Source organism: Oncorhynchus keta, chromosome 29 (genome assembly GCF_023373465.1).
Source record: "Oncorhynchus keta strain PuntledgeMale-10-30-2019 chromosome 29, Oket_V2, whole genome shotgun sequence".
NCBI lineage: Eukaryota > Metazoa > Chordata > Actinopteri > Salmoniformes > Salmonidae > Oncorhynchus > Oncorhynchus keta.
Window position 1 is genome coordinate 47,745,050 of NC_068449.1, and position 27,385 is coordinate 47,772,434.

Below are 27,385 nucleotides of genomic sequence, written 5' to 3' on the forward strand. Positions count from 1 at the left end.
CCGATTTTATAGGGCTCTACATATCATGTGACGTGTCTTGGTAAGAGGATAATTAAAACATTAATCACTTAACTTTTTATTTGAAACATCCTTGTCTGAATACCTGTTTTTAGAGACAGTAAACCTAGGCTAGAACAAGGACAGTTTAATATTTACCTTACGGAGGATTAAGTAAAGTAATTATATTTTCTACTCTATTCTTGCTGACACACTGTTCTAAAGAAGTCTGGGTTGAGTTTGGAAGATCATGAATATAATAGTTGACGTAAAACGTAAGCAGTACCGTAATTCAACAAACAGCGCGCATTCCTATTCCATTTCACCACAGCATTTTAGCTATGACGCCAACCAATAAGATGCCTTCTCTTTAGTGCGAAGTTAAGATAACGTAACCAGGCTTAGTGAACGGATGTGCAGTAACCAAGAACAAACTCCACGTTAGCGTTTTTGTTATTTAGACGTTTATTGACACCGTGGAACTCAGAATATGACAGTAGCAGCACACACTTGCCTCAGGTAGTCTTTAATTCGCGTTGGAGACGGAACTTGGTTGATAGATGTTATCTAGCTAGCTAGCTGCCTGCTAACAACAATGGCGGACTGTCTGGTTTTTCACACTCAAATAGCCTCCGTCATGGAGATGCTAGCAAATGCAGCCGTGGCAGAGATCTGTAAACTTGTAGACGACGACTATGCAGTGTTTCGATTGGAAATAACTCAAAGCCAGAAAGAAAACAGGGGATTGCGGAGGAAACTACAGCTCTTGGAACTGAAGGTGGCACGGGAGCGCGCAGAAAGGACAATTAGAGAGCGTGTCCTCGCCAGTCGTCCCAATAGTGTCAAGATACTCGACCGATACAGAGGAATTGCAAGAGGTACATTTAGCATTCGGCTGAGGGGAGTGTTGCCTCTGCACATGTGTTACCCAGAATTGGGTATTGGTCAGTTTTTGGATAGTTTTGTAAAGAAACAGGCAGGCAGGCAGGCAGAAACAGGCACCCTTAACCTTCAGGTCCATTGCCCCGCGGAAATCGATACATGCTCAAGTGGCAGTGGCAAAGTAGATATCCGCTACTTTAAACCAGGGTCCGCCACACAACTCCCCTGTCTTGCTAGTTATTGTTTATGACCCTCTCATGATGAATTACATTTGAACATAGACTTCACAAATTGACTGTCTGGACTCAGCCATACCTTTTTTTTACCCCCTTTTCCTGGTATCCAATTGGTAGTAGTTACAGTCTTGTCTCATGGCTGCAACTCCTTTACGGACTCGGGAGAGGCAAAGGTCGAGCGCCATGCATCCTCTGAAACACAACCAAGCCACACTGCTTCTTAACACAATGCACATCCAAGCTGGAAGCCAACCGCACCAATGTCTTGGAGGAAACACCGTACACCTGGCGACCTGGTCAGCGTGCACTGCGCCCGGCCCGCCACAGGAGTCGCTAGTGTGCAGTGAGACAATGATTTCCCTGCTGGCCAAACCCTCCCTAACCAGGAAGTCACTGGGCCAATTGTGCGCCGCCCCATGGGCATCCCGGTCGCGGCCAGCTGCGACAGAGCCTGGGCTCGAACCCAGAATCTCTCGTGGCACAGCTCGAATCTTTGGTGACACAGCTAGCACTGCGATGCAGTGCCTTCGACCACTGCGCCACCTGGGAGGCACACACACCTTGAATCTCCATGTCTCTCTCTGCCACCCCCACTGCTCTGTGTGGTTTAATCCACCCTGTCATGGAATGTATGCGTGAAGGGCTTGTTGCTGTGCATTGATGACATGACACCTGGGTCCTGCTGGTTATAATATGGGATGTCTTCCTTACACTGAACTGTCAGTGTCTGTGGGGTGGGGAGGATGTGGTGTCATGTACAGTACCAGTCCAAAGTTTGGACACACCTACTCATTCCAGGGTTTTTCTTTATTTTTCCTATTTTCTACTTTTTTTGAATAATAGTGAAGACGTCAAAATAACACATGGAATTATGTAATAACCAAAAAAGTGTTAAACAAATCAAAATATATTTTAGATTCTTCAAAGTGGCCATCCTTTCAAAGCTTTGCACACTCTTGGCATTCTCTCAACGAGCTTCACCTGGAATGCTTTTCTAACAGTCTTGAAGAAGTTCCCACATATGCTGAGCACTTGTTGGCTACTTTTCCTTCACTCTGCAGTCCAACTCATCCAAAACCATCTCAATTGGGTTGAGGTCAGGTGATTGTGGAGGCCAGGTCATCTGATGCAGCACTCAATCACTCCTTCTTTGTCAAATAGCCCTTACACAGGCTGGAGGTGTGTTGGGTCATTGTCCTGGTGAAAAACAAATGATAGTCCCACTAAGTGTAAACTCGATGGGATGGCGTATCGCTGCAGAATGTTGTTGTAGCCATGCTGGTTAAGTGTGCCTTGAATTCTAATGGACAGTGGCACCAGCAAAGCGCCTCCACACCATCACACCACCTCGTCCATGCTTCACGGTGGGAACCACACATGCTGAGATATCCATTCACCTACTCTGCATCACAAAGACATGTCGTTTGGACCTGAAAATCTCAAATTTGGACTCATCAGACCAAAGGACAGATTTCCACTGGTCTAATGTCCATTGCTTGTGTTTCTTGGTCCAAGCAAGTCTCTTATTATTATTGGTATCCTTTAGAAGTGGTTTCTTTGCAGCAATTCGATCATGAAGGCCTGATTCACAAAGTCTCTTCTGAACCGCTGATGTTGAGATGTGTCTTTTACTTGAACTCTGTGAAGCATCTGTTTGGGCTGCAATTTCTGAGGCTGGTAACTCTAATTAACTTGTCCTCAGCAGCAGAGGCGGTCCTCATGAGAGCCAGTTTCATCATAGCATTTGATGGTTTTTGCAACTGCACTTGAAGAAACTTTAAAAGTTCTTGAAATATTCCAGATTGACTGACCTTCTTGTCTTGGACCAAGTAATGGTGGACTGTTGTTTCCTTTACCAAGTAGGGCTATATTCTGTATACCACTCCTACCTTGACACAACACAACTGATTGGCTCAAATGCATTAAGAAGAAAATACATTTCACAAATTAACTTTTAAGAAGGCACACCTGTTAATTGAAATGCATTCCAGGTGACTACCTCATGAAGCTGGTTGAGAGAATGCCAAGAGTGTGCGAAGTTCAGCCAAGGCAAAGGGTGGCTACTTTGAAGAATCTCAAATAAACAAATCAAAATATATTTTATAACACTTATTTTGGTTACTACATGATTCCATGTGTTATTTCATAGTTTTGATGTCGAACCATCAACCTTCTGGCCTGTAGCCCTGCGGAAATCGACTGTGCCCCAAAAGCATGCTCAAGTGGCAGTCTATCCACGCTTATAAATCCAGGGTAGCTACAATATGCAACAATACTTCCCCTGATTTCTGAGCTATCTTGCACAATTTATTTTACCTTTACTTTACCAGGCAGGTCAGTTAAGAACAACTTCTTGCACAAAGAAACAATATCATATTCTATCCAAATTCTTGATTTACTGAATTTCCTATTTTCATACTCAATTAAAACAATGTGGTGCATGGAATGGAACCATAAAAAGTATATCAAGAAGTTATGAGAAGTGTTAGCTTACATCCTTGCCAATTGTAGACATTGTACAATATAACTTAACCATCCCCTTTCCCTCAATCACTCTCTTAGGGGAAGGACATCTCGCTGGAGGCCACAGGAGCTTTGTGAAGCCAGCGGGACACAATACATGGAGAGATGACCAACCCACAGCTATAGGTGAAGGAAATGGAACCTCAACCCAGGACGTTATTGTGATAGAGGTTTGTGTCACAGTAAAATATAAAAAATGACAGTACATCAGATGTGGCCCATTTTATTTCAGAAAGGCTCCCTTCAGCCTTTAATTGGCTTCCATTTACATCCTTATTTATCTGCCATAGGGGAGCTTGTGAGACTTCCCTACGGCATTATCCAATTCAACTCATGTACCGATAATAACCTCCTCTCTTCTTGTTTTAGTCTGCAGAGGCTGCAGGTCCTGGGGTCAAGCTGGAGAGGTCTGAAGGAGAGGAGGACCCACAGCACAGCAGAGACATCCAGTCTGGAGCAGTGGCTGGAGTGGCGCACCCTGTAGTCACGGAAGACCTCGCCACCGCTGCAGCGCCCCAGACCAGGACCGGACGCAGCATCACGGAGGTCAGTGGAACGCTGAACGCCGTCCTCAAGTTGGAGACTTTAACTGTAACACAAAGGCTCTTACACACAGGATCTGACAACAGGTCAGACCCAGAGAGACTGGGGCAGGAAATGCTGGGCTGTCCTCCTCATGACTCTGAGTATTTACTTTATGGTAACCCGAGTTTGAGGAAGGTTCATTCCTATCAGGACCCAGATGACACGTTAGAGACCGGCAATGATTCGTCTTCTTCTTACACTCCAGAGATGGGTTTAGAGAGACAGGCTGATCTATCTAGAGGGGCCTGGAACCGGTACAGTAGTAGTGTATACTCTGAAGGTTGCCTCGATAAGCAAGGGGAGGTTATAGATGAGGTAACTGTGAAAGTGGAGGGCGATGCTCCTCTGACATGGAATGTAGACGAGACTCACTTAGTAGAAGGACACTCGCAAGGAAGATATTTCTTAGATTACAGGGAAAGCTTAGAGACAAATCCAAATGTCATGACCCACGCCCCTTTACAGGCGGTCAGGAATCGCAACCCAGTGTCCACGTCGATGAGGCCTTCCGATTCACACAGCAGTGTCCTTTTCGATCAGGTATTGGACTCAAACGACAGGGCTAGAGCCCAGGCTCAGGAAGGGGGAGACACATCAGGCAATACTAAAGAGAAACGGTTCCTCTGCATGTTCTCTAATAAAGGCTTCAGCTGCCCCCAGAAGGGGGTGATCAACAAGAGTGTTCACACAGGTGTGAAATCTTTCAGCTGTACCCAGTGTCATATGCGCTTTGCACAGTCCGGCAACCTGAAGAGGCACCAGAGGGTCCACACAGGGGAGAAACCATTCAGCTGTACCCAGTGTCAAATGCGCTTTGCTCAGGCTGGCCACCTGAAGAGGCACCAGAGGGTCCACACAGGGGAGAAACCCTACAGCTGCCCCCAGTGTGAGAAGAGGTTCTCCCACCAACACCATCTGAAGATGCACCTCAATGTCCACACGGGAGAGAGGCCATTCAGAGAGGAGATACCCCAGGATACACCAGCAGAAAAACCATTCCACTCTAACATAGAAAGTAATCATTCCACTCGATAGGTTCTGATGTTTAGATCAAACCCTGCATTAAATAGAAATATACATGTTCATTGTCAGCATAAAAATATCCACAGATGCATTTGGAATAACGTGAGTAACAGATTTCAGTGTTGAATATTCCTGCGTAGAATATTGCTTCCAGGCATTGTGTGATTTATAAGGCATATAGAAGCCTAAAAAGTCTTACATATTGTGTTTTACTCTGTAGGCAATATGATGTTCACAAATGCCTATTTCATTACTTCAATTTAACTACTTTCCCAAGACATTTTTAATGAGAAAATGAATGCAGTTTATCACATTATCATGCCGATTGAGACGTGTCTGTGTGTTTATCATATGGTGTATTTAAAACTTGTTTGTTTAAATAATAAACACAAAATGGGACTTTTAATTCTAAGACTTTCATTGAGACTCTCTTTAGTATATATTACATCTGATCTTACACTATTCTCTATACACCGACAGCGATTTATAACCAATATACTCTTAAGGCCAACTAAATATACCTACACATACCCACACACTAACAAACACCTGCTGTACACATCAAAATAGTTTAGTCAGGTTTGTCTGATGATGGCTTTTGCCATAAGTCTTAGCTGACTTGTTTTTACCTGCAACATCATATTTATGTCCACCATGATGGTTTTAACAACAACTAAGTAATTTTCTAACTATCTAAAATATGATGGGGTCATTGCTGTGAGCCGGCAGCCTTCTGTGAGCTGGATGGCACCGCAATCGTTTCTCCTTCTTCCTCCAAGATATTCTGAATCAGAATCACTTTTATTTGCCAAATATAAACTCAGCAAAAAAAGAAATGTCCCTTTTTCAGGACCCTGTCTTTCAAAGATAATTTGTAAAAATACAAATAACTTCACAGATCTTCATTGTAAAGAGTTTAAACACTGTTTCCCATGCATGATCAATGAACCATAAACAATTAATGAACATGCACCTGTGGAACTGTCATTAAGACACTAACAGCTTACAGATGGTAGTCAATTAAGTTTCATCATGAAATTTGACTATCTCTTCATTTTATTTTGGTGATTAAAAGTATTTTCTTCTGTTATTGTTAACTGTAGGCTTTCTGAGTAAGTCTCTAAGAGTTTTCCAAACCTGGATTGTGCAACATTTGCCCATTTTTCTTTTAAAAATTCTTCAAAAATCATGTTAAACACTATTATGTGACTCTTGAACTTATTTAGGCTTGCCATAACGAAGGAGTTGAATAATTATTGACAAAAGACATTTCAGCTTTTCATTTTAAATTAATTAGTAAAAATTGTTTAAAAAAAAACATATTTCCAGTTTGACATTATGGGTTATTGTGTGTAGGTCAGTGACAAATACATATACATTTAATACATTTTAAATTCAGGCTGTAACACCATTTATATATATTTCTTAAGTGGTGTGAATACTTTCTGAAGGCACTGTATCGACACAGAATTTACTCAACCCACATACAGTATGTACATACCAGGCAACGAAAACTACAGAGTACACTGTAAACAGTCTAAACTACAGACTACACTATATGCTGCGACACCTTAGTGGGGCTTGACGGCAGATCTGCCCTGCCTCCTTACTGCCTTCTTGGCGCTGACACCGCTCATTCCACTTCAGGCAGATCCAACAGGATGTTCACTTCTGCCTGCTTGCTTACGTCAGCCACTAGCTTCTTCCTTGCCACTCCTTCAATGCTTAGTAGCCTCAGGGCCCTCCAGAGTGATTGGCCCGCGAAGCCCCTGCAGCCGAGCTAAATGAGGACCACCTACTTGGTGCCTCTAGATGAGAGAACGATAACCATTGGTCAGACCTGCTTTGCAGTAGGAGAGCACATACTCGAGATAGGCTTGTCATCCACATATTGTGCAACTGGGCTCCACATGTGGAGATTTTTGGTGTGGGCAAAACATTGTACACAGAGCAAGCCAGGAACTTAATCTGCTGTCCTTTCATGTTCTAGAAGTGTTGCCAGGTGAATGCCCAGTCTTGCAGACTCTCTCGATGTGTCCAGCTGCCCTACAGCTCTGACATGCCTGCTTTCTTCCTCAGCCATTGTGATCTCCCTCTGCACCATGCCTCAGCACTCTGCTTTCTTCCAGCTTGACCTGGTTCTGCATACCAGACCCAGTCTGCCTTGGTTTACCAACCCAGCCTGCCTTGGTTTACCGACCCAACAATGTCAGTCTGTTGTTGCCGTTGCTCCGTCTGTATGAGCGCTCTGCTGGCTGACCACTTGTGACCCGAACAGACCTCAATCTCTCACCTCCGTTCTGACCTCTCAAATAAAATAAAATGTATTTGTCACATGCTTTGTAAACAACAGGTGTGGACTAATAGTGAAATGCTTACATACGGGCCCTTGCCAACAATGCAGAGAGAAAGAAAATTGAGAAGTAATATAAAAATAAAATGCATAATAATTAAAGTAATAATAGATTCACAATGAGTAACGATAACTTGGCTATATACAAGTGGTACCAGTACCGAGGCGATGTGCAGGGGTACAAGGTAATTAAGGTAGATATGTACATAACTAGGAATAAAGTGACAGACAGTAAGCAGTAACAGAGGTGTATGTGATGAGTCAAAAAAGTTAGTGTAAAAACGGTCAATGCAGATAGTTAAATGGTTAAACAAATAGCTACCCGGACTAACTATTAAGCAGTCTTATTGCTTGGGGGTAGAAGCTGTTCGGGGTCCTGTTGTTTCTAGACTTGGTGCATTGGTACCGCTTGCTGTGCAGTAGCAGAGAGAACAGTCTACGACTTGGGTGGCTGGAAGACTTTAAAAAAATGTATGGCCTTCCTCTGACACAGCCTGTTATTGAGGTCCTGGATGGCAGGGAGCTCAGCCTCAGTGATGTACTGGGCCGTACGCAATACCTTCTGTAGGGCCTTGCGATCAAATGCCATGCAGTTGCCGTGCCAAGCTGTGATGCAGCCAGTCAAGATGCTCTCCATGGTGCAGCTGTAGAACTTTTTGAGGATCTGAGGACCGATGCCAAACCTTTTCAGCCTCCTGACGGGAAGAGGCGGTGTCGTGCCTTCTTCGTGACTGTGTTGGTGTGTTTTGACCATGATAGATCCTCAGTTATGTGGACACAGAGGAACTTGCAGGTCTTGACCCGCTCCACTACAGCCCCGTCGATGTGAATGGGGGCGTGTTCGGCCCTCCGTTTCCTGTAGTCTACGATCAGCTCCTTTGTCTTGCTGACGTTGAGGAAGAGATTGTTTTCCTGGCACTAGACTGGCAAGTCTCTGAATTCCTTTTATGCTGTCTGATCATCGTCGGTGATCAGGCCTACCACGTCATGTCATCGGTAACTTAATGATGGTGTTTGGAGTCGTGCTTGGCCAAGCAGTCTTGGGTTTTTTATTTATTTGTTATTTCACCTTTATTTAACCAGGTAGACCAGTTGAGAACAAGTTCTCATTTACAACTGCAACCTGGTGTCGTGTCTTTGGCTATGCCGGATTAAGTGATATGACATGCTATTCTATAAAATAATTTATCCATAATTAATATAATCTGATTGAGCCAATCATGTAAATGTAATTAACTAGAGAGTCGGGTACCACAAAATAATATGTATAGAGCTGTTATCTTCCGAATAAACTCTTAAAGACCTAGTAATATTTTACATCAATAGCAATCAATATCAATCGTCATCTTAATTCAGTCTCATCTGAAAGTTGTAAATTCTTGGTTATCTGCACGAACCCTGGCTAACAATTTGAATCAGCAATACAAAATTGGGTTTAATTATTTATTTACTATATACCTAACTAATCACACAGAATTACACATACACATAATTAAATCAGTTATATTGATTACAAATTACGTCATAAAGGAAAACGTCCCTAGCAGGCGAAACAGATATTGACAGCTTGTTACACAAAAGAAAAGGGGCTGGGTTTGAGTGAAGGAGCGGGAAGACTGAGGAACAAAGGCCGAAGCTGTGCTATCGTAAATACAGTATCTTGTGCATTCTAAATGACCGCCCATTTGGAAAAGGAAAATGCAATAAATATTTACTCTGAGCTGTGCTTCGGTAGGTTGGTGGTAGATGGAAGGCTGTGTTGCCCAACCGAGTCCTTTGAAGAATGTCTCTGGTTGTCAATTGGGTACGTTGTAGTAACGTCGTTGTGTGGTGGACCGGATACTCTGTCTGTTCCTTCCTAACCTGCATTTGCAGTTGCTGTTGCTAACTCAATGGCTAGGAGGTATCACTTCTGTAGTGAATAAGAGTTCAAAGTTCATACCATTCGCAACCAAAGCTCACGCTGATGTTGGCTTCATTCTGTAGTTATTATCTGAACCATTCTGACATCGGACCGTCGTCCTACATCCTCGGAACAGGAAGTTATATTGTCGTCAAGGGCTTATATAGGAAGGGAGAGGAGGGCGTGTTTGAAAAGTTTTATAGCCCATGTCCCTTCACAGGGGCGGGCCACTGATTGAGCAGAGCCCTATTTTATGAAAACCCAAATCTCACATCTTAGAAGATAAAATCACATTTCATCCCATCACAAATAATTTCATATTCAAACATTTATATTGAACAACAATTCCATGTGAATCCGATAGCTCTGATGTGTAGACTTTCCACTGTCGAGTTTGTCATCTTATCATTGATGAGAATGTCTCAGATGACAACCGAACTGACATCATATTCATTAAGTACCACCGCATCTGTTCAATTGTTCGGATTACCAGAATATAGTTCATTTCACCCCACCTTCTGATGTTCCCAGAATCTCTATGTTAACCAAGGGTTTTGCAAATGTAACCTCAGTAGAGTAGAGAGGGAAAAAGGGGGGAAGAGGTATTTATGACTGTCATAAACCTATCCCCCAGGCCAACGTCATGACACTGGCCAAGATAAAGCAAAGCAGTGTGACAAAAACAACAACATAGAGTTACACATAAACAAACGTACAGTCAATAACACAAAAGAAAATAAAAAAACAGGGAGGATGAACAGGGAGTACAGGAGCGTACTAAGCACGCACCCCTAAGGGGCCCCTGTGTTGAGGGTCAGAGTGGCGGATATGTTGTTGCCTATTCTCACCACCTGATGTTGAACGCTGAACTATAGTCAATAAATAGCAGTCTTACGTAGATCTTCCTTCTGTCCAAGTGGGAAAGGGCAATGTGGAGTGCAATAGAGATTGCATCATCTGTGGATCTATTGCGGAGGTAGGCGAATTGGAGTGGGTCATGGGTGTCTGGTATGATTGTGTTGATGTGAGCCATGACCAGTCTTTCAAAGCATTTTATGGCTACAGAAGTGAGTGCTACGGGGTGATACTAATTTAGACAGGTTTTCTTGGCGTTCTTGGGCACAGGGACTATGGTGTTCTGCTTGTAGGTGTTAGACTGGGGTCAGGAAGAGAATGAAAATGTCAGTGAAGACACTTGCCAGCGGGTCATCTGCCCTGCGGCCCTGTGAATGTTAACCTTGTGACAGGCTTTGGTTTTTCCATTTATATTTTGGGCGTTAGCACTTTCGCACGTGGGGCGCACTGATTGGTGTCACCTCGTTAGTCAGTATGTATTCCACCTGTGCTGGCTTGTTCATCTCGTTAGTCGTAAGGTGTTTTACCTGTGCTGTCCCAGGTAATATTTAAGAGTGGCTGGCCCAGTGCTCAAGTTGTCTTGAGAGACATAGAAAGTTAACACCTTTAGTTGGCTCTCCCTATTTGATTTGTAGACAAACAATCCTTTATCTGATCTTCCCTGTTTTGCTCCACATTTTGCTTTGATTCCTGTCTTTAAGTTTGGTGTGGGTTTTTGTTTTGTTTGCGTCTTCTTGGGAAAATTTAGGGGAACCCCTCCTAAAATCCCACCTGTTTTGTTTTGGTTGTGGTCAGTGACTCTGTTAGTTCCCCCTTCTGTTTGAGCGACATTTTGTTTTTCTTGCTGGGGAATGTAACAACCTGTTTAAAGGTCTTACTCGCATTGGTTACGAAGACCGTGATCACTGTCATCTAGAACAGCTGGTGCTCTCACGCATGGTTCAGTGTTGCTTTCCTCAAAGCGAGTATAGAAGGCATTTAGCTTGTCTGGTAGGTTAGTAGGCTCGTGTCACTTGGCAGCTCACGGCTGGGTCTCCCTTTGTAATTTGTGATGGTTTGCAAGCCCTGCCACATCCGATCAGTGTCAGAGCCGATGTAGTAGGATTTAATCTTAGTCTTGTAATGACACTTTTCCTTTTTGATGGTTCGAATGGTATAGCAGGATTTGTTATTAGCATCTGGGTTAGTGTCCCTCTCCTTGAAAGCGTCAACTCTAGCCTTTTGCTCAGTGCAGATGTTGCCTGTAATCCATGGCTTCTGTTGGGGATATGTACGTACAGTTGAAGTCGGAAGTTTACATACACCTTAGCCAAATATATTTAAACTCAGTTTTTCACCATTCCTGACATTTAATCCGAGTAAATATTCCCTGTTTTAGGGCAGTTAGGATCACCACTTTATTTTAAGAATGTGAAATGTCATAATAATAGTAGAGAAAATTATTTATTTCAGCTTTTATTTCTTTCATCACATTCCCAGTGGGTCAGAAGTTTCCATACACTCAATTAGTATTTGGTAGCATTGCCTTTAAATGGTTTAACTTGGGTCACACGTTTCTGGTAGCCTTCCACAAGCTTCCAACAATAAGTTGGGTGAATTATGGCCCATTCCTCCTGACAGAGCTAGTGTAACTGAGTCAGGTTTGTAGGCCTCCTTGCTCGCACATGCTTTTTCAGTTCTGCCCACAAATTTTCTATAGAATTGAGGTCAGGGCTTTGTGATGGCCACTCCAATACCTTGACCTTGTTGTCCTTAAGCCATTTTTGACTGATGTCTTGAGATGTTGCTTCAATATATCCACATAATATTCCTACCTCATGATGCCATCTATTTTGTGAAGTGCACCAGTTCTTCCTGCAGCAATGCACCCCTACAACATGATGCTGCCACCCGCCGTGCTTCACGGTTGGTATGGTGTTCTTCGGCTTGCAAGCCTCCCCCTTTTTCCTCCAAACATAACAATGGTCATTATGGCCAAACAGTACTATTTTTGTTTCATCAGACCAGAGGACATTTCTCCAAAAAGTATGATCTTTGTCCCCATGTGCAGTTGCAACCCGTAGTCTGGATTTTTATGGCAGTTCTGGAGCAGTGGCTTCTTCCTTTCAGGTTATGTCGATATAGGACTGGTTTTACTTTAGATATACTGTGGGGCAAAAAAGTATTTAGTCAGCCACCAATTGTGCAAGTTATCCCACTTAAAAAGATGAGAGAGGCCTGTAATTTTCATCATAGGTACACTTCAACTATGACAGACAAAATTAGAAGAGAAAAAATCCAGAAAATCACATTGTAGGGTTTTTAATTAATTTTTTGCAAATTATGGTGGAAAATAAGTATTTATTGGTTCCTGCACGTTGGCCTCTATCACCGTCTCTTTCCGAGTGTTGGGGATTAGGGCCTGGTCTGGGGTGAGGAAATTGAAGAATCCGATAGCGACAACATTATGGATTTTTTTTTTTTATATATATCAGTGCAAAGAGTCACAACAAATATCAGAATTGGTCAGGAGCCCGTAAAACATCTGCTATACATTCCACCACTATTCCTCATTTTTTTCTCATTCTAGCTTTCCCACGATGGAGCAGAAAATTCTTGGGATGACCAGCCATCTCCTGAGGAAGTGGTTAATTTTCCTGTCTCGTGCCTCCACTGTTGAAAGAGCAACTTCATAGACATGCAGTGGCCAGAGGAGTTTAGGAAGTACCCAGTGTTGGTAGCCCTATGCCTTAAACTTTCCTGTTAGGCCGCTCTTCTCCAGAGATGTCATCCACTTGTCGGCTTGAAAGAACATCTCTTTCACACAATCTTTGCCATTGAGATCGGCCCTGTACCACTTTCCCAGGCTCTTCACAGGCTTCTCTCTGATGGTGGGAATGGTCTCCTCTCTGATTTTGAATTGTTGCTTTTTCAGGACTAGGCTTCTTGACTTTGCAGACTTGAACTCCATTCTGGCCCATTTGATGAGCTCTTCCAGATCCTCCAAAATCCAGCCTTCTGGAGCTGACTTCATTTTCAGATCGTCCAAGAATGCTCTGATTGGTGCCTGCTGGACGCCGCTTGCCGGTACTGCACCCTGTCTGAGCTTCTCTGCTGATTTAACGAGGAAGTTCATAGCTGCAGAAAACAAAATGATTTTGAGAGTGCACCCGGCCACAATACCTACCTCCAGCCTCTCCACTTGTGAAGCGCATCTTGAAGTAGCATTGGAGGAGCTTCTGGAATCTTGCAGGTACATGAGTAGGGTTTGCACCAGCTTGTGGGGTATGGTTCTGTAGGCATTGGTTAGGTCCAGCCACAGGACTGCCAGGCCTTCTTGCTTCCGCTTTGCATCCTCGATCTTTGAGATGAAGATTGTGTGTTCAAGGCAGCAGGACAGCTGGAACTCTGCCCTTTTGTATGGATGTGTCGATGTAGTTGTCCAACATGAATGTTGTCAACCTCTTTGCCTGGATTCCAAATAAGATTTTACCTTCCATATTGAGGAGTGAGATGGTTTGGAATTGCTTGATGTTTGTGGAGTTATCTTCTTTGGGAATGAAACAGCCCTCAGCAACTTGCCAGCTTTCTGCAAGATAATTTTTCCTCCATGCCACTTTCAGCAGCCAGTACTGAATACCATTAGACCTTGGTGCTGATCTTCCCCTGGCCTTCTTGAAAAAGTAATCTCCTGCCAGCTGGGTTCGGACACCTCGAAGGGGATGGTGGCTTCATTGGTTTGACGAGTTTTGACATCTCTTCCAGCTCCTTTTCATGCCTGAGGTCACTGTGGACTCCACGAAGGTGCTCCTCCACCTCTTCCTTCGTTGCTTTGAGTTCTCCTGATCTTTTGTCCCCCATGGGTTTTGATAGATACTGGAAGGGTAATGTCTGTCCTCTTCTTCATCCGCCTCCTTCTGTCCCTGCGATGGTATTCAGCTCGGCACAAGGTATTAATACGCTCCCTCAGATTGTCTCAGATGTCCTTCAATGCTGGTTTTGCTCCCTCCCTTGCTTGGTGAAAAGCCTTCTTCAGCCTCCTCAGGTTGCGTCTTAGGGTTGTTATGTTCTTTAGATTTCGGTTTTCTCTTGTCTTGATGTTTTTTTCCAAGGCTGCCAGCCCCTATGCTCCAGATGATAGTTGACATGGCTCGGATTTTCTTCCCTACATCTCCAGCACTTGATCCACGTCTCGGTCGAACATGTCCCATTCCTTCTTTGCTGACGCAGCAGACCATCTTAAGAACGATCAGGGCTTAATGATCGTGTACTCTGATAATCTCCAATCAGCACAGCACAGGTCCTCTGTCTCCCCTTGTGCATCAGTGATGTTGCGATTGCCACCCCTTTTGTCATGCGCACAGCGATTCTGGGGACTGTAGTTTGGCTCCTGCCATGGCCTCTCCTCCGTCTCACCAGGTTGCCCTATGCGTTGCACATCCCTATTTGGTAGTGTACACTATATCCCTGCCTGATGTGTTTTCAGACTTCTCGTTTTTACAAATCTTCACATCTGTAGACCCTAGATAAATTGTTTAGCTGTTCGGTTGTCCTTCATGGTCTGTCCTGTACGTCAATCATTCTCCTCCGCTTTCGCCCGAGAGTGCTATCTTATTAGGTATCTTTCCATACTGATTGATAGTGGGTACCTTCTTGGGAAGGTTGTGCTTAAGCCTGCCAAGAGAGATCATTAATGTTATGGGGCTATTTTGCTTCCACTGGTCCTGGGAATCTTAACTGCATCATGAACTTTACTACCAGGAAATTTTAGCTAAAAACCTGGTTGCTTCTGCCAGGAGACTGAAACTAACCCCAAGCACATATCAAAATCCACAAAGAAATGGTTATTTGACCACAAAATGTACATTTTGCAATGACTTGAACCTCATTGAAAACCTGTTGTTTGAATTGAAGAGGGCAGTCCATAAGCGCAGACCAAGGATTTCAAGGACCTGGGAAAGATTATGCATGGAGGAATGATCTAATATCCCTCCCAATGTGTTCTCCAATCTCATAAAATATTTTGGAAAAAGGCTCAGTGTCGTTATCGAGGGTGCTGGAGTATTGGAATCATTTTATTTTAGAAGAAAAAAATCCTTGTTAAAAAAAATCTTTCACTGAGGAATTCTATTAGTATAAAATAATATAATTTTCCCAGTTTTGGGAGCATATAATTTAGCTTAGTAATTTTTTTATACTTTTTTTGCTCATATTTATTAAGGGTGCCAATAATTTGAGGTGACTGTACATTTGCATGTTCAGGAATTTTACTTGGTGAAATGGTATAGGACTGAAAGGTATTGGGGGTGGGTAAACATTCCATGTTGAAAGTGTGCTTATTATAGTGATGGGGAAGAAATCAGTACAGTTACATATTGGGATATTATTTTGGGCAATATATTGTATCGTTTTGACTATCACAATATTATTTTTGCGCTAGTTGGCTGTACCTGCACCAAAACTCCAGTATGTTTCCTTCATAGCTTGTTCTCCATCTTTTTTTTAAACAGGGGGCCAATTTGTTTTTCTCATGGTTCTCTCTGTTTGGAACATCAAAACGCAATATCGTATCGTGACATCCCTGGCAATTCCCAGCCCTAGTGTATTATCTGTGTGTGTACGTACTTGAGGGAGTGTATGTCTGTGTAATTTGTATCACCTGTCTCTTCCAGGAGGAGGAGGGACCAGAGGTGCTGCTGGTGAAGGAGGAGGGGTGTGAGGAGGGTCTGGGGAACCCTGAGGGGACCATGATCATAGAAGACAACCATACTACACCTCCTGAACCCCTAGAGGAACCAGCTGAGCAGCACAGGACCACACACAGTCTCACTGAGGTGAGCCCACTGTGAACTACTGTCTGAATGGTATTAGGTCAGGGCCCGTATCCACAAAGCCTCTCAGAGTAGGAGTGCTGATCTAGGATCAGTTTAGCCTTTTAGATCATAATGAATAAGATCATATGGAAAGATCCTAGATCAGCACTCCTACTTTGAGATTTTTTCTGGATACAGGCCCAGGTGTTGATTAATTTTGTCTTATGTGTGGGACCATGCAATTGAATTATCAACCCATTTTAATGAGTGTCAAGTAATCAAATCAACTAATATGGTTACATAGTATCAAATTAACTAACATGTTTGCATAATGCTCATAGACATCCCTCATTGCCCAAGCAGAAGATGCTCCATCGCAAGGTGTTCATCAGATTTCTTGATCCAACATCCTCTCACTCTGTATCTCTTACAGTCAGTAGACATGGAGGATGGGAAGCCTGATCTGCTGCTGGTCAAAGAGGAGACAATAGAAGACGGACCAGAGAGCATTGACCTGCTGACTGGATTAAAGATGGGGGAGCAAGGTAAGAGAGAAATACATATAGCCAACATACAGTGTTTATAAAAGTATTCATATGCCTTGGCTTATTCCACATTGTGTTGTGTTACAGCCTGAATTCCAAATATTATTTCTCCCTCATCTACATAATGACAAAGTGAAAACCATGTTTTTAGACATTTTAGCTAATTTATTCACAACCCCTGAGTCAATACATGTTAGAATCACCTTTGGCAGCGATTACAGCTGAGATGGCAGGAAGCCTAGTGGTTAGAGCTTTGGGCCAGTATCAGTTAACTGCCTTGTTCAGGGGCAGAACGAAAGATTTTTATCTTGTCAGCTCGGGGATTCAATCCAGCAACGTTTCAGTTGCAATGCTCCAACAGCTAGGCCATCTGCTGCCCCAGCTGTAATTGCTGCCAAAGGTGATTCTAACATGTATTGACTCAGTGGTGTGAATACATTTGCTAAAATGTCTAAAAACATGTTTTCACTTTGTCATTGTGGGGTATTGTGTGTAGATGGGTGGGAAAAAATATTTTGATTTCAGGCTGTAACACAACACCATTTCAGTTTAATCGTCACTTGTTTAATCGAGTTTGATGATTCTGTCATAATCAGTGAAAACCAGTGAAACTGTTTCAGATGCAAAGTGTTAGCCATCCTGATCAGCTTACTTTAGCTAGCAGTAAAACGAACGTAACCGTCAAAAGGCGGCAGATGACGCGTGACGTCCACAGGCAGGAGCGAGCTCTGTCTATACTCCTGCCTATCCCATTACTTCTTTCGTGCCAATACGCATGTATTATTTGAGTGCAATGAAAATGAATGGGACATATTGACATGTGAAAGGCAGCGAAGCTCTCTGCCTGCCTTTTGGCGTCCTTTAGCTGCCATTATAAGGTAGAAAAGACGCACGCGCAAGTCATGTCAATGCCTTGCATTGAGTTTGGAGTTTTGAAGGGCTGGAAAAAAGGATACAGCAAGGCTGCCTTTCTCCCTGGCAGCCTTGCATTTTGTACCAGATCACTACACACTTCCCAAATGAAGATGACAAGACACTGCCTACCCTGAATGCATGTCACTGCTACATACAGTAATATTTTTTCTTCATTCATAAAATTAAATGAATGCATCTTATTTTTACATACAAAACACACACGTTATAATGTATGCACTTGACCAGGTAATTGACCAAATAAACTCCATGTATAGAGTTTTCTGACATATTTTTGAAGTCTATTTTCTAACCTGCAGGTTGTTGGCTGGAGGATAACAGAGGAAAATGGGCGGCCATCATGGATTCCCAGACCCAGACCGGTGCAGCCAAGGGCCCAGTGGACAACATCACCAAGCAGGCCAGGACCAGAGGTGACATAGTGGAGGTCAGTGGATGGGACAGCGTCCTCAACTCTGGGCTGGGGAACAACATTGTTAATCAGAAACAGACAGTTGAACACAAAACAACATCTGAACTTAGTCTCCATGACAACAGACTGGCTGAGACCAGGGCGAGGCGTAGATTTGGTCTCCATGGATGTGGAGGTGTCTGTATACGGCTGGAGAGAATAGACACAGACTCGGCTAGCGATGCTCCGTCCTGCTCCTATAGTTGTGATTCAGAGAGACTGATGACGCCTCAGGTTAACCTGCTAACATGTGCTGCCTTCAGCCTGCCTTCTATAGGATCTATCAACTGGAACATGGACCCTGAGACAACACAGACACTCCCTGGCCTTCATCCTCCTCACACTCATCTAATGTTAAACCAAACCTCAGACAATGCCAGTGTCTCAACACCAAATGGCAACACAAGCCCATTGACAAATGACAGTAGTAGAGACGGAATCACTAAAGGTGGCAGCGCTAAAGAGAAGCGCTTCCCGTGTTCGTTCTGTGGGAAAACCTTCAGTTTCCCCAATCAGGTGAAGATCCACCAGAGGATGCACACAGGGGAGAAACCATTCGGGTGCCACTTGTGCGGGGACAGCTTCTCCTATTTGTCGAGCCTGAAGAGGCACCAGAGAGTCCACACAGGGGAGAAACCATACAGCTGCCCCCGGTGTCAGAAACGGTTCTCCCACCAGCACCACTTGAAGATACACCTGAAGATCCACACGGGAGAGAGGCCGTTTGCCTGTACGCACTGCGGGAAGAGGTTTTCAGAGAGGAGCTACCTCAGGATACACCAGCAGAAAATGCACACTGCCCATGTATAGAGTATTGTGACATGTAATGTAGCTAGTTTGTTTGTAGTTAATAGCTAGTTTGTTTGTAGTTAATTATGTTGGTTGTGGATGTATAAGGAACTGGATGAGGTGACCTGAGGAAAGAATGAGTATGATGAGGCAGAGTAGATGATATGGTGATGGTTGGTGTGATGGTGTCTGTAAAAATGCTTCAATGATGAAAAGGTTGATATTGGTATGTTATTATGAAATAATGATAGTGCCTTAATTGATGTTTACTTGTCATGAAGTAGTGAAGATGTGTGATGTTGAACCTTTTCCAAAGTCTTCTAAAATGAATTTGATCAAAGTGAGTCTACCAGATTTAAGGAAAAGGTCATGAGAAATGTGATTATACTTGTCACATGTCTTGTTTTGTGTAATAAAAGTACTGTACTTCATGTTTGGTGAGTATATGCCCATGTTGAAATTATATACAAGCTGACTCTGTGGTGACTGACTTAATTTTGTATCATTGCAGGGACTGATTTTCCCTCATCTCAGTTGAACCAAAACATTATACTTAATTCTTAAATCAACACATGGACATTTTTTTATAACTAACTCCAATGGCTCCATATTGTTAGATAAACTATACAGTGCATTCTGAAAGCATTTAGACCCCTGCCCCTTTTCCACATTTTGTGATGTTAGTCTTATTCTAAAATGTATCAAATATTTTGTTTTTCATCAATCTACACAGAATACCCCATAATGACAAAGAAAAAACAGGTTTTTAGAAATGTTTGCTAATTTATTAAATATAAAAAACAAATACCTTATTTACATAAGTATTCAGACCCTTTGCTATGAGACGCGAAATTGAGTTCCGCTGCATCCTGTTTCCCTTGATCGCCCTTGAGATGTTTCTACAACTTGATTGGAGTCCACCTATGGTAAATTCAGTTGATTGGACATGATTTGGAAAGGCACACACCGGTCTCTATTAGGTCCCACAGTTGACAGTGCATGTCAGAGCAAAAACCATGCCATGAGGTTGAAGGAATTATCCATAGAGCTCAGAGACAGGATTGTGTTGAGGCACAGATCTGGGGAAAGGTACCAAAACATTTTCTTAAATGGAAGAAGTTTGGAACCACCAAGCCTCTTCCTAGACCTGGCCGCCCGGCCAAACTGGGCAATCGGGGGAGAAGGGCCTTGGTCAGGGAGGTGACCAAGAACTCGATGGTCACAGACAGAGCTCCAGAGTTCCTCTGTGGAGATGGGAGAACCTTTCAGAAGGACAACCATCTCTGCAGCACTCCACCAATCAGGCCTTTATGGTAGAGTGGCCAGACAGAAGCTAGTCCTCATTAAAAGGCATATGACAGCTTGCTTGGAGTTTGCCAAAAGGCACACAAAGGACTCTTGGATTAAACCAAGATTGAACTATTTGGCCTGACTGCTAAGCGTCACGTCTGGAGGAAACCTGGCGCCATCCCTACGGTGATGCATGGTGGTGGCAGCATCATGCTGTGAGGATGTTTTTCAGTGGCAGAGATTGGAAGACTAGTCAGGATCGAGGGAAATATGAATGGAGCAGAGTACAGAGAAATCCTTGATGAAAACCTGCTCCAGAGCGCTCAGGACTTCAGACTGGAGCGAAGGTTCACTTTCCAACAGGACAATGACCCTAAGCACACAGCCAAGATAACGCAGGAGTGGCTTCGGGACAAGTCTTTGAATGTCCTTGAGTGGCCCATCCAGAACCCAGACTTGAACCCGATCGAACATCTCTGGAACATCTAACCTGACAGAGCTTGAGAGGATCTGCAGGGAAGAATGGGAGAAACTCCCCAAATACAGGTGTGCCAAGCTTGTAGCATCATACCCAAGAAGACTCAAGGCTGTAATCGCTGCCAAAGGTGCTTCAACAAAGTACTGAGTAAAGGATCTGAATACTAATGTAAATGTGATATTTCCATTTTTTTTTATACATTTGCAAAAAAATGTCAAACTATTTATTTTTTGTCATTATGGGGTATTGTGTGTAGATTGAAGAGGGAAAAAACGATATAATCCATTTTAGAATAAGAATGTAACGTAACAAAATGTGGAAAAAGTCAAGTGGTCTGAATACTTTCTGAATGCATTGTATATAGAAACATACACTACTGTTCAAAAGTTTGGGGTCACTTAGAAATGTCCTTGTTTTTGAAAGAAAAGCACATTTTTGTCGTTTAAAATACCATCAAATTGATCATAAACACAGTGTAGACCTTGTTAATGTTGTAAATTAATATTGTAGCTGGAAACTGCAGATTTTTTATGGAATATCTACATAGGTGTACAGAGGCCCATTATCAGCAACCATCAGTCCTGTGTTCCAATGGTATGTTGTGTTAGCTAATCCAAGTTTATAATTTTAAAAGGCTAATTGATCATTAGAAAACCCTTTTACAATTATTTTAGAACAGCTGAAAACTGTTGTGCTAATTAAAGAAGCAATAAAACTGGCATTCTTTAGACTAGTTGAGTATCTGGAGCATCAGCATTTGTGGGTTCGATTACAGGCTCAACATGGCCAGAAACAAAGAACTTTCTTCTGAAACTCGTCAGTCTATTCTTGTTCTGACAAATTATGGCTATTCCATGCGAGAAATTGCCAAGAAACTGAAGATCTCGTACAATACTGTTGTCACAATCGTCGTTGGAAGCATACTCGGACCAAATTGCAGCGTGATCTGGGTTCCACATATATTGGAGTGAAACGCACAAAAAAACAATAAAGAATACACGACACGTGAAGCTCATGCAGTGCTCACAGGCAACTACACAGAAACAAGATCCCACAAAACACAGTGGGGAAATGGCTGTCTAAATATGATCCCCAATCAGAGACAACGATAAACAGCTGCCTCTGATTGGGAACCATACCAGGCCAACATAGAAACAAAACAACCTAGATAGGAACAACCCCCCTAGTCACACCCCGACCTAACCAAAATAGACAATAAAAAAAGGCTCTCTATGGTCAGGGCGTGACAACTGTGTACTACTCCCTTCACAGAACAGTGCAAACTGGCTCTAACCAGAATAGAAAGAGGAGTGGGAGGCCCCGGTGCACAACTGAGCAAAAGGACAAGTACATTAGAGTGTCTAGTTTGAGAAACGGATGCCTCCCAAGTCCTCAACTGGCATCTTCATTAAATAGTACCTGCAAAACACCAGTCTCAACGTCAACAGTGAAGAGGCTACTCCGGGATGCGACTCCGGGATGCTGATAAACTTGGATAAGCTAACACAACGTGCCATTGGAACACAGGAGTGATGGTTGCTGATAATGGGCAGTTGAAGTTGAAGTCGGAAGTTTACATATACAGTGGGGCAAAAAAGTATTTAGTCAGCCACCAATTATGCAAGTTCTCCAACTTAAAATTATGAGAGAGGCCTGTAATTTAATTAGATGTTCGATGAGCAGGTGTCCACATACTTTTGTCCATGTAGTTTACTTAAATCACAGTGTTAGAGATGGGCTTGACTATGGTTTGCATTTTATACTATCATGTCATGTTTCTGTGTGTACAGTAAATACTTTCTTATATACATATTTATATGCTCTTCTCTACATGTTGTGTCTACAGTCTGCAGTCCATGAGGACCTGCTGATATCTGGTGTTGCTGGCGGGAGAGACTGGACCTCTGAAACAGATGGTCACAAACCTTGGCTCCGGATCAGGACACTGGATCAGGAGCCGTCGCTCTTACTTCCTGAGTTGGAATCTGGACCGAACCATGAGGAACAGAGACTCCACCACCACACAGAACACAATCAGTGGACAAGTAGACTGAACCACCTCAGTCCTGGTGGTCATCAGAGAGACAGAGGCTCCAGTCAGGGATCCAGTTTGCAGCCCAGACCCTTCTCTTTACAGTCTCAGTGCAGGGATGAAGCAGGGCCTGGGGATGATAGAGATAGACCCTCCTGTTCCTATGATACAAACACTACAGTATCCATGATGAACAGAGCAGGTCACCCTGGGCTTCAGCCTTCACAGAGAGTGGTGGGAGACCCCCCTGGTGGTAGTCTATCAGCAAGTCTGTCTTCTCCTTCAGAGTCTCGTCTAATGCCTGGTGACTGGGGTCATAGAAAGCCTGGACCTGGGTCTAGCCTTCCTCAGTTACCTCATGGTTACCCCACCAATACAGACAGGGTCAGGATGGGCGTTCACCACGAGAGGTACCTTGCCTATAACACAGCAAATCCCAACAACACCCAAACAATGGCTAGAGGAGGGAGCTCAAATACTCCTGTTTCTACCTTCTCAGGTGTCATTGGGTCACAACGTGGGAGGCCGAGCGTTAGGACCGACGCCAACAAGCCGTACGCCTGCCCCACGTGTGGGAAGTGCTTCGCTGAAGCATATTATGTGAAGATGCACCAGACCGTTCACACCAAGGAGAGGCCCTTCAAGTGCAAACTGTGTTACAAGAGCTTCTCCTTCCTGAGTAACCTTATCAGACATAGGAGTGTCCACAACGGGGAGAAATCGTAGCAGTGTGGCTTAAGATGTAAACATTGGCTATCTGGGAACCATTCTTTAGCTGACATATTATAGTAAGAGGGTAATCAACCACATACCCTTCATTAACTTTTCATTTGAAACAGGCTTGTAAATACCTTGTTTTTAGAGAAGTCGTATTATTTTCTATTCTGTTCATGCTAACGCCGCTCTTTCTTTCTCTCTGCTTGAAAGATACTGATCATAGGAGATCTGATGTGTAATGTCATAAGAAGTATTTGAAAGAACAGCGAGCATACCTTTTTCATTTAACCACACCCATTGAGGTATGACACAAACCAATAAGATCGGTAGGTGGAAACCGGAAGAGATGACTGGCACAATGTCGGAAACGGATGTTTTGTTTGAAACTGCTGGCGAGTGAAGATGACAGTGAGAATGAGTGGGTTTCACTGGCGAAAAAGAAAGGAAACAAGATAAGTAAAATTGTGATGTAAAATAGGAAACTGGTTTTTGGTCGAGGTGAAGGTGAAGGTTTTGGACCAATGGAACCTGGGAGATCCGTTTGAAGTCTCCATAAATGTCATGGATGCGTTGGGTGCGTCAGTGAGTCAGAAGAAGTTGGCTTATTTAGATTTTTTGGTGTGTGTCGAGACATGATCAGGTGTCACGGTCAATGAGAGAAGACTTGAAATAGACAAGATGGCGGCGTACACATTGTTGGATTACTTCATGGAGCAAAAAAAGTATTTATTTTAATAACAGATCATTTTCATCTGAATTCAAACAGACCCCTTGCAACTGGACACAGACATTTTATGGGACTCCTGTTTCCACGAATCGAGGACGAAGACAATATCACCAAACTAAAGTTGGTCGAAAATGATCTGTGCTACACCAAACAGTACTTATCCTGTAACACCCATTAATGGATACCAAAAGTCTTCGGATAAATCACATCTGGTGTAACAATCTGTAGCTTAGGCAGTACAAGGAATCCTGTACCCTGAACCCGTGTAGGGATTTGATTTGGATTGGACTGTGAGTGACTGAAGAAGTGGGATGGTTTTGATTCATCTATACTCGTATTTAGTGTATTGTCGTTTCTACCCCCCTCCCTCTTTCCCGCAATGGATTCTAGAGGGTTCACACAGGGGGAAAACCCTAAAGTTGCCACCAGCACCACCTTTAGATGTACCTGAAGGTCCACACAGGAGAGAGGCTGTAAGCCTGTACGCACTGCAGGAAGAGGTTCTCAGAGAGGAGCTACCTCCAGGATACACCAGCAGAAAAATCATTCCACTCTATATTATAGAAAGTCACCATTCCACTCGATAGCTTCTAATGTTTAGATCAAACTCTTCATTAAAGACAAAGATTCATTTTCATTGTTGTCAGCAGAAAATATCATTTGGTATAATAAGAGTAACAGATTTCGGTGTTGAACATTCCTGGGTAGGATATTGCATCCAGACTTCAAGAATCTTTTATATTGTGTTTGTACTGTGTAGGCTGAATGATGTTCACAAATTCATTTTTATTACTTCCATTCAACTACTTAATTTTTTTCCAAAAGACACTTTTAATGAGAAAATGAACGCAGTTTATCAAGTTCATGCAGTTGTTTTGTTTAGACTTGTGTATGTGTGGTTCTATTGCTAATACTCGTTTCAATGTGTCACTATGGGATTTGCTCGGGGGTGGATTATTTGTTTGAAGTCTCCAATCACACAGCATTTGTTGGAGACAGAGAAGTCGAGTGGCGCCCACTGGTCAACAAAGATTATCCCTCATCTTGGTAGCCCCTCGATGGCCAGGGAAATTCTGGAGATCAGTCTCCTGCTTTACATCGAGCCCTGGCAACTACTGTTACGCAGGGATATTTTGACCCAGGCAAACAGAGATTTTCCACCCTCACCCAGAAACCATGGCCCTCTGAGCCTGGCCTGTGAGAGGGTACATCTGAATGTGGCAGGCTTGCCTCTCTGAGTCATTGAGGCTATCCAGAATGCAAGAGCCCCTTCTACACGTTCACTGTATGGAAACAAATGATGCGCTTGTGATGAATTGGTGAGACCAAAACAGATTATTCCTTACCAATGCTCTGTATCCAAGGTTTTATGCTTCTCACAGGACTTTTTGGACATAGGGAAGGTGTTCTCCACTGTCAAGGTCTATCTAGCAACTATCTCGGGCCATGTCATATAGGCTTCGACAACAACACAGTAGGGAACACCCTCTGTTATGTTGTTTCATGAAGGGAGCTCGTCGCTTATGCCCAGTCTCCAAGCCTTCAGCCCCATCTTGGGGTCTGTCTTTTGTGCTTGAGGCAATTTCACAGCACCCTTTTGAGCCGAATTGAAAATTTAGTTGAAAAATCTCTCCTTCAAGTTGGTTTTGCTGATTGCCCTTACATCTGGAAAGCAAGCAAGTGAGTGAGCTGCACGCACTGTCAGTCCACCATTCGTGCCTAGTTTGGCCCGGGGGTTATCCAAGGTAACATTGTTACCCAACCCTGCCTTTATGCCGAAGGTCAGCAGCGATTGCAATTGTCTCGCCCTGGAGATTATGGCTTTCCGCCCTCCACCCTTCACTTATATGGAAGAAGAGCACCTCCACCGTTTATGTCCAGTACGTGCTTTATGCATCTACTTAGATAGAACGAGAGCATGGTATAAGAGTGACCAACTCTTCGTGTCTTGGGCATCTTGGGCATTTAAATCATAATGAATGACTATTTAGACAGGTGGGGACCTGATCCTCGATCAGCACTCCTACTTGGACTCTGGATACAGGCCAGGGTCTTCAATCATTTTAAGTGTGGGACCACACCTTTGAATTATCAAACCATTTAAAGTGTCAAGTAATCAAATCGACTTACATGTTTGCATAGTATCAAATGAACGAAGACATTTTGCATAGTATCAAATCAACTAACATGATGTTCTCAGAGGGGAGCTACCTCAGGACACAACAGCAGAAAACGCACACGGCCCATGTATAGAGTGATATGTAGTACTAGTTAGTTTACTTGTAGTTCATTCTGGTGGATGTGGATATGGAACTGGATGAGGTGAACTGGTGAAATAATGAGTGTGATGAGGCAGAGTAGATGATATGGTGATGGTTGATGTGATGGTGTCTGTAGAAATGCTTCCCTAATGAAGAGTGACAACGATGTCCCTTTTGGTTGAGACTGGTGTTTTATAGTGAGATAATGATAGTGCCTTAATTCATGTTTACTTAACATGAAGTAGTGAAGCTGTGTGTAATGTTGAACCTTTTCCAAAGTATTCAAAAAGGAATTCTATCAAAGTGAGGGTAGCAGATTTACAGAAAAGGTAGTGTTACCAGTGTCACGTATCGGTTTGTGCAATAAAAGTACTGTACTTCATGTTATGTGAGTGTATGACCATTTTGTCGAAATTAAATACAAAATTGACTCTGTGCTGACTGACTTGGTTATTTTTGTATCATTGCAGGGACTGCGTTTCCCTTCTCTCAGTCGAACTAAAACATTGTACTTAATTATTGAAACGACACATATGGAGAAAATATATAATAATAAACTCACCTGACTGTGGTTAACATTTTCTAATATGTCATGTTTCTGTGAGTACAGCAACCACTTATTTAAACCTTTATATGCTCTTCTGTACAATTTGCGTTTAGTCTGCAGTCCATGAGGACCTGATGATATCTGGTGTTGCTCGCCACAGTCTCAGTGCAGGATTAGAGCAAGGAATGGGGCTGAAAGAGATAAATCCCTCATGTTTCTATGAAACAAACACTACAGGGTCCACGATGAACAGAGCAGGTCACCCTGAGCGGTGGCAGACCCCACTGGTGGTAGTCTTTCAGCAAGTCTGTCTTCTCCTTAAGGGTCTTGTCTAATGTGTGGTACCTAGTGTGTAATTCAGCCCGCAATCCCAACAACACCCAAACAATGACTAGAAATCAAGGAGGGAGCTCAAATACTTACCACTTGAGAGTGGTGGCTCCTGCTTCTACCTCCTCAGGGTGAC

The 27,385-nt window shown here is 43.2% G+C and overlaps 1 protein-coding gene across 2 annotated transcripts; it reads left to right on the forward strand.

The window, feature by feature from the left end:
- Nucleotides 1-26,807, forward strand: LOC118361886 (uncharacterized). Of its 2 annotated transcripts, XM_052485294.1 has the most exons (7): nt 1-875; nt 3,678-3,808; nt 4,008-4,184; nt 16,009-16,170; nt 16,583-16,694; nt 17,927-18,054; nt 22,482-26,807. In XM_052485294.1, the coding sequence occupies exons 1-7, from the start codon at nt 593-595 to the stop codon at nt 23,391-23,393; spliced, it is 1,905 nt and encodes a 634-aa protein (XP_052341254.1). In that variant the 5' UTR covers nt 1-592; the 3' UTR covers nt 23,394-26,807. The 2 variants fall into 2 exon arrangements, with proteins under 2 accessions (XP_052341254.1, XP_035597992.1); XM_035742099.2 differs by lacking the exon at nt 22,482-26,807 and having other exon boundaries at nt 7-875; nt 17,927-19,298.
- The last annotated feature ends 578 nt before the right edge of the window (nt 26,808-27,385 follow it).